The 6,085-nt window shown below is 63.5% G+C and overlaps 1 protein-coding gene across 1 annotated transcript; it reads right to left on the bottom strand.

Annotated features, from left to right (window-relative positions):
* Positions 1-1,507: 1,507 nt before the first annotated feature.
* On the bottom strand, positions 1,508-4,509 carry TLDC2 (TBC/LysM-associated domain containing 2). Its single transcript, XM_030463210.1, has 6 exons — positions 4,477-4,509; positions 3,681-3,830; positions 2,871-3,023; positions 2,614-2,709; positions 1,922-1,995; positions 1,508-1,643 (listed from the first exon to the last, which is right to left on the bottom strand). The coding sequence occupies exons 1-6, from the start codon at positions 4,507-4,509 to the stop codon at positions 1,508-1,510; spliced, it is 642 nt and encodes a 213-aa protein (XP_030319070.1).
* Positions 4,510-6,085: the final 1,576 nt, after the last annotated feature.

Here is a 6,085-nt window from a genome sequence, read left to right as displayed (position 1 = left end):
AAAATGCTCAGGGGCTGGAACACCTCTGCTAGAAGCCAGGCTGAGGGAGCTGGGGGTGTTCAGCCTGGAGAAGAGGAGGCTCTGGGGAGACCTCACAGTGACCTTCCAGTGTCTGCAGGGGCTCCAGGAAGGCTGAGAGGGAATGTGTGCAAGGGCCTGGAGTGATGGGCTGAGGGGCAATGGGTTTAAATTAGAGAGGAGCAGATCTGGATTGGATGTTAGGAACAAGTTCTGTGCCATGAGGGCAGTGGAACAATGGCACAGGATGCCCAGGGAGGGGGCTGAGGCCTCATCCCTGGAGATGTTCAAGGTGAGGCTTGAGGAGGCTCTGAGCACCCTGATCTGGGTGAGGGTATTCCTGATACTGCAGGGCTTGGACTGGGGGACCTTGAGAGGTCCCTTCCCAATGGCACAAAGTAGCTGGGGGCCAGGAGCTGGTGGTGCTGCCAGGGCCCAGTCCCAATGGACTGAGCTGAGTGCTGGGACAGGGTCCACCCTCAGCCCTCCCTGGGGCTCGATGGGCTTCAGGCTTCACAAAGTTGTAGGGTTAGGGTAGAAGCTGACACCAGAGTGGTTGGAGGTGATGCTCAGTGCCCAGCCATGCTCCCAAAATAGCTGTGACCAAGGAAGGCAGACCCTGGTCCTCCCCTGAGAACCCCTGGGCCACCCTTACTTGGATCCTGGTCCTGCTGCCCAGGCAGGGATGGCTGTGTGGTGGAGGGGCCATGACATGCAGGCTGGAGGCAGCAGCTTGTGGAGCTTCAGGTAGGAAGGGAGCCTCAGGAGGCTCATGTTGTCCATCCCCTCCCCCCAAGTGGGAGCAGGGTTGGGGGAGATGCCCAGTGTAGCCTGGTGACCCCCAAGAATGAACCCTGGGGTGACAGGATGGACAGAGAGTGTGGGGTCCAACAGGGTGAGTGGGGTCCCCTCAGCAGCACCTGGGCAGCCCCCCTGAGCACAGAGCCCTGGGCTGGGTCTCCAGCCCCCTGCTCTGTGCCTGCTCTGCACAGCTTCCTGGCACCCTGGTAATCATCCACGCGAGGATGAGGCTGGGTGTGCAGCTCTGCCTCTTTATTAATGAGTTGTCACCATCAGTACTGATGAGCTGCACCCCCAGGGGCTGCAGCCAGGGTGGTGGAGGCTGTGGGGGCTGCCTTGGCCCTGCTGCTCTCTGAGGTTGCTCCTCCATCTCGGGACCCCACCACGCACCCTCCTCCTGGGGCAGCTTCGTCCATCTCTGGCATCCTGGGTGCTCAGTGCCCAGGGTCCAGTCCTGCAGCCACCCCAGGGACCTGGCATGGTGGCAGCAGCACTGTGGGGGGGCTAGGATCCCACTGCAGCCTGTCCCCATCTCTGACCCCACCAGCTGAGGGCACAGAAATGGGGGCATTGGTGGGGACAGGGAGGTGGGAGTCTGTGCACCATCCTTCCAGGCTCAGTGGGTACCAGACATCAGTCCCAAAGTGTCCCATTGATGCCACCCTTGTCCCAGGTGTGGGCTGTGGGGTCAGGCCAGGCCCCACACTTCCAGGTCCTGGATGCAGAATTCCTCCCGCAGGGAGAGGGTCTCGTTGCCGAAGGTCTCACAGGGCTGGCTGCCCCCGTGGTGCAGATCTCCATCCAGCCACAGCCCAAATCTGCCACTGGGAAGGTGCCCACAGCAGTCAGCTGAGGGTCCCCTCCTGCCCAGACCTCCCCAGCCACCTCCTGGGGGACCAGCCACCTCCCTGTCCCCATTACCACTCCCCATGCCCAGGCACAGGGGCCGAGGCACAGCAAGCACCCCCAGGGGCAGGACTGAGGGGGCCGGTGCTGCAGGCAGCTCCTTCCCCATGTTTGGCTCCAAGCCCCAGGCAGCCTGGGCTCAGACCATGTCCCCAGCAGCTGCCGGGTGACCCCGTGGGCTCTTCACGACTCCTACCTGCCCCCACCAACCATCAGCAGGTCCACGTCCCCTTTCAGGAAGAAGTTGTTCCTTCCTGTCCACCTGAACACCTGGGTGGGGACAGCAGTGGCTTGGCCAGGACTCTGAGCTGGGCACAGTGTCCTCCCCATCCTTGTCTCCATCCTGAGCACACCTAGGGGCTGCTCAGCAAAGCTGTCTCTGCCCATCCCCGTGTCCTGCTGCTCCTCACCAAGCCTCTGGGCACAATCCTGGTGCTGGCCCAGCCCTGCCAGCAGCCCTGGGGCACAGCTGCCCCTCACTGATGCCACCACCCCTGTCACCCCCCTGCTGTCACAGGCAGATGTGGCTGAGCTGCTTTCCCTTCCCACCCATACTGGGCTGTGACCTCTCTGCCAGAGGGGGGGAGGACCCTGGTGATGCCCTCTGGGCAGGGTCCCCTTCCCTGAGTCCCCTTCCCTGCACTGCTCGGGGGGCTGCCTTCTCCCCCCAGCCCAGCTTGAGCCAGGGGGGCTACAGCTGGCAGGGACCCCCAGGCAGGGACCCCCCGGCTGCATCACCCCCCAAGCATTGTTGTGTCTCCCCACACCATTACTCCAGGCCCCTCCCCAGCACCTTGGGGACCCCCCTGGTGTGGGCTGCTCTCTGGGGAATCACAAACCCCCCCCCCACACCCCAGAGCACCCCAGCTTGCAGCCTGCAGCCCCCACCTTCAGCTGTGGGGAGAAGGAGAAGAGGAAGGTCTCCCCTGTCCCGTAGAAGCCTTTGCTGCAGTGAATGGGGGTGGCAGAGAAGACACCAAAGGCCTGGGGGGGGGACAGGAGTGAGGGCCCCATGGTGCTCAGTGGGGCTCCCCCATGCCCAAACACCTCCCCCAAACTCCTGGCAGCAGCGAGGGGCTGCCCAGGCCCCTGGTTTGCTGCCCCCAGCGCCGTGGGGCAGTGGGCTGGGGGGGTCCTGGATGTACCTGTGCCTCAGTGTCCCTGATGAGCAGCAGTGCAGGGGAGCCCAGGGGACCCCTGGAGCGGTACAGGCTCTGCAGGCTGAAGCCATCCCTGCTGGTGCTGTAGAGAAGGTGCCAGGGCTGCTGTGTCAGCCGGGGGGGCAGGTAGGGCCACAGCTGGGGCACAGCTGGATCAGCCCAAGCTGGCAGGATGCTGCTGAGCATCACCCCAGCCCTGAGCATCTTGTCCAAGAGGTCTCCCTCAGTATCCCCCTCCCCACAAGCATCCAACCCAGGCATCTCCCCATGCATCCTCCCTGCTCCCCTCCATCATCCTCCCAAAACATCTCCCCAGATTTTCCCCCTAAGAGGAAATTATTCCACCAGAGAGGTCTCCCCAAGAACCTCCCCACTAAACATGTTCCAGCAGCCTCCCAGCACCCTCAGAACCCTTCTCCTTAACATGAGGAGAAACCTGGCTTGACCCTGAGGCTGAGGGAGCCCTTGCCCAGGCTGCCCAGAGAGGTTCTGGAGTCTCCTTCTCTGGAGTCTTCCCAACCCCCCCTGGATGTGTTCTGTGTGTCCTGCCCTGGGGATCCTGCTGGGGCAGGGGTTGGACTGGATGAGCTCCAGAGGTCCCTTCCAACCCCTGACATCCTGTGATTCTGTGGATGTCTCCCTGAGCATTGCCCCCCACATCACCCCAGGAGGTGCTGCTGAGGTGTCCCCAGGGTCAGGGGCTGTCCCCCATGCCATGGCCATGGCTGCCCAGCACAGGGGTGCTGAGTGGGGTTGTCCCCACTGCGGTGGGGGGGGGGAGGGGGGATTCATCACCTCCTGGAACTCCTTGTCCTGCAGAACGCTGCTGGGGGTGCTCAGCACCATCCTGCACGGCTCCTCCAGCACCGGGGCTTCTGCCCAGCCCGGCTGCTCCTCTCCGGCCGTGTCCCCGCAGCCCCTGGGCAGATCCTCATCCTGCTCCTCCTCCTGGCTGGGCTGGGCAGGTGGAGGGGGAGGTGGGCACCCTGTGGGCAGCATCACCCCCTGCTACCCGCCCCATGGGGTGTCTCCCAGGCTGGGATGGGATGTTGGCTGAGCACCCAGCCCAGCTCCCAGCCACCCCTTGCTCCCAACAACCTCACCCTGCCATGTTGTGCCATCCCCTGCCACCCTCCCCTGCCACCCTCCCCTGCCATGCTGTTCCACCACTGCACACTGAAGCTGAAGGGTACAGGGCCACCCTAGGAGGAGGCGGCAGCAGGGACAGGGGAGGCTTCCACAACCTCAGCCCCAGCAGAAGGGGTGACACCCCTACCCCCCCCCATACCCCCAACCCCTGGCCGGGCTGGGCCCACAGCTCCCGTGGGGACAAGGATGTGCCTTGGTCCTGGTGGCCTGTGGTGACAAATGTGTCATCCACTCACCTGGGGGGCTGTGGGTACAGTCCCTGCCCAGGGGTGGGTGGGCAGGAGACCCTGACCCCTGAGGGGACAGCAGGGATGAGGGGACAGGTGCCACACATCCCCTTCACCCCAAGCCCCTCGCTGCCCCTGTGTCCAGCTCAGCCCTAGGGTTCCTCCCAGTGCCCCAGGGCTCGTTCCCACACAGGACCCCACCATGCCAGACCTACCAGGAGATGGTAGTGGATCCGGAGTCCCCTCATGGTGCAGCTCTGGGGTGTTGGAGCTCCTGGGGAGCCCTGGGCACCACCCTGGTTAAGGTTCACCCGCTCTGTCCCCTCCCTGGCAACCCGGTGCCTGCCACGGGGGGTGGGGGTGCCAGCACTCTGCCCCTGCTCCTGGGGCTCCAGGACATGTCCTCCAGCAGAGCCAGGTCCCACCTGGGGCTGCGGTGGGTGGGCTGTGTCCCTCTCCATCCTGGTGGCCAGTGGCTGTCCCTTCCTTCCATGTCCCTGCTTCTCCATGGCTGGACAGCCAGGGATCCTGGGGGACACAGGGCAGCCCCCCCCCCGGGCAGCCCTTGTTTTGGGACCTGGTGTTGGTGTTGGTCTGTGCAGCACAACTGTAACAATGGCTGTGGCAACTGCCAGCACCTGCCTGGTGGCCATGGTGGCACAGGGAGGGACAGCCCAGGCTGATGTCCTGTGCTGGGGGCTGCAGGAGGAGTCAAACCCTGTCCCAGGAAGCCCCTGACCCCCTGCAAACCAGGGAAGGGCTGCAGTGCCCCAGGGTGTCCCCGTCCTGCTGATGCTCCTCCCTCCAAAAAAGAAAAAAACCAAAACAAACCAAACAAACCAACCCACCTGGCACTGCCATGAGCCTGTGGGACAACCACAAGGTCCCATTTATAGCAGCAGATGAGTTATTGTGTGCCCTCCCTGCATGGTGGCCCCATTTCCAGCATTCCTTGGGGTGCTCCTCATCCCCATTGCAGGGCCCATTGCAGCCCCATCAGTCCTGCCTGTCCCAGTGCCACTGTCCCCACCAGGAACTGATGGTGGCCCGAGGATGGCAGGGGGAGGTGGAGGTTCCTGGTGTCTGGCATGGGTGCCTGGATAGGCCAGGAGATCCCAGTGGCCCCAAAGCCTCCCCTGGTAGCCACCTACTGCTGAGGAGCCAGGACAGGGCATACAATCCCTGCCTGAGAGGCCATGGGGCCACCACCATCACTGTCCCTGCACTTGCTTCTGCCCCAGTCTCAGTACAGCCCCTTTCATCCACCTGCCCGTGGCTGTGTCCCTGTCCCTGCACCCTCCATGCCCTTGACCCCCCCCCTTCCTTCCCATACTCCTGATGTCCCTGTCCCTGCACTGTCCCTGCATCACCTCTGCCCTTGCCCCATTCCCTCCTTTACCCCTTCAGTTCCTGTGTGCTTTTCTTTTCCCTGTCCTTCCCCTTGCGCTTGCCCCTTGTCCTTGTCCCTGTCCCTGCCCCTCACTCCTCATCAGTGTTCAACGCCTTTTCTCCCTCCTCGGAACCACTGCTGAGCCCAGCTTTGGGACCTGCTCCCTGGGGACACCCAGCCCGGGGGAGGGTGGGCAGGGGGTGGCCCCGGGCAGAGCCACAGGAGCAAAGCTGAGCTGCTCCTCCCAGCAGCATCTCCATGAATTTCCACTTCGGAGGAAGAGGGAGGCTGTGACCTGCAGAGCCCCCAGCCACCACCCCTCAGGTTAAGTTCTCTTTTACACTGCCAGGGGGTTGAAGCTGCCAAACCAGTGTTTGAGTGTTCCCCAGAACCGCATTTGCCTTTTTTCTGGCAACCCCCCGGACCCGATGATC

Source organism: Calypte anna, chromosome 20, assembly GCF_003957555.1.
Source record: "Calypte anna isolate BGI_N300 chromosome 20, bCalAnn1_v1.p, whole genome shotgun sequence".
NCBI classification, from domain to species: Eukaryota; Metazoa; Chordata; class Aves; order Apodiformes; family Trochilidae; genus Calypte; species Calypte anna.
The sequence above is the reverse complement of the archived record's forward strand: the minus strand, read 5'-3'. Positions and strand labels throughout refer to the sequence as shown.

Coding starts and splice junctions, on each gene's coding strand:
- TLDC2 (XM_030463210.1), bottom strand. CDS start 4,509: ATGAGGGGACTCCGGATCCACTACCATCTCCTG. Junction 3,024..3,680: donor AGGACAAGGAGTTCCAGGAG/GTGATGAATCCC, acceptor GCTGTGCCCCAG/CTGTGGCCCTACCTGCCCCC. Junction 1,644..1,921: donor CTGATGGTTGGTGGGGGCAG/GTAGGAGTCGTG, acceptor GCACCTTCCCAG/TGGCAGATTTGGGCTGTGGC.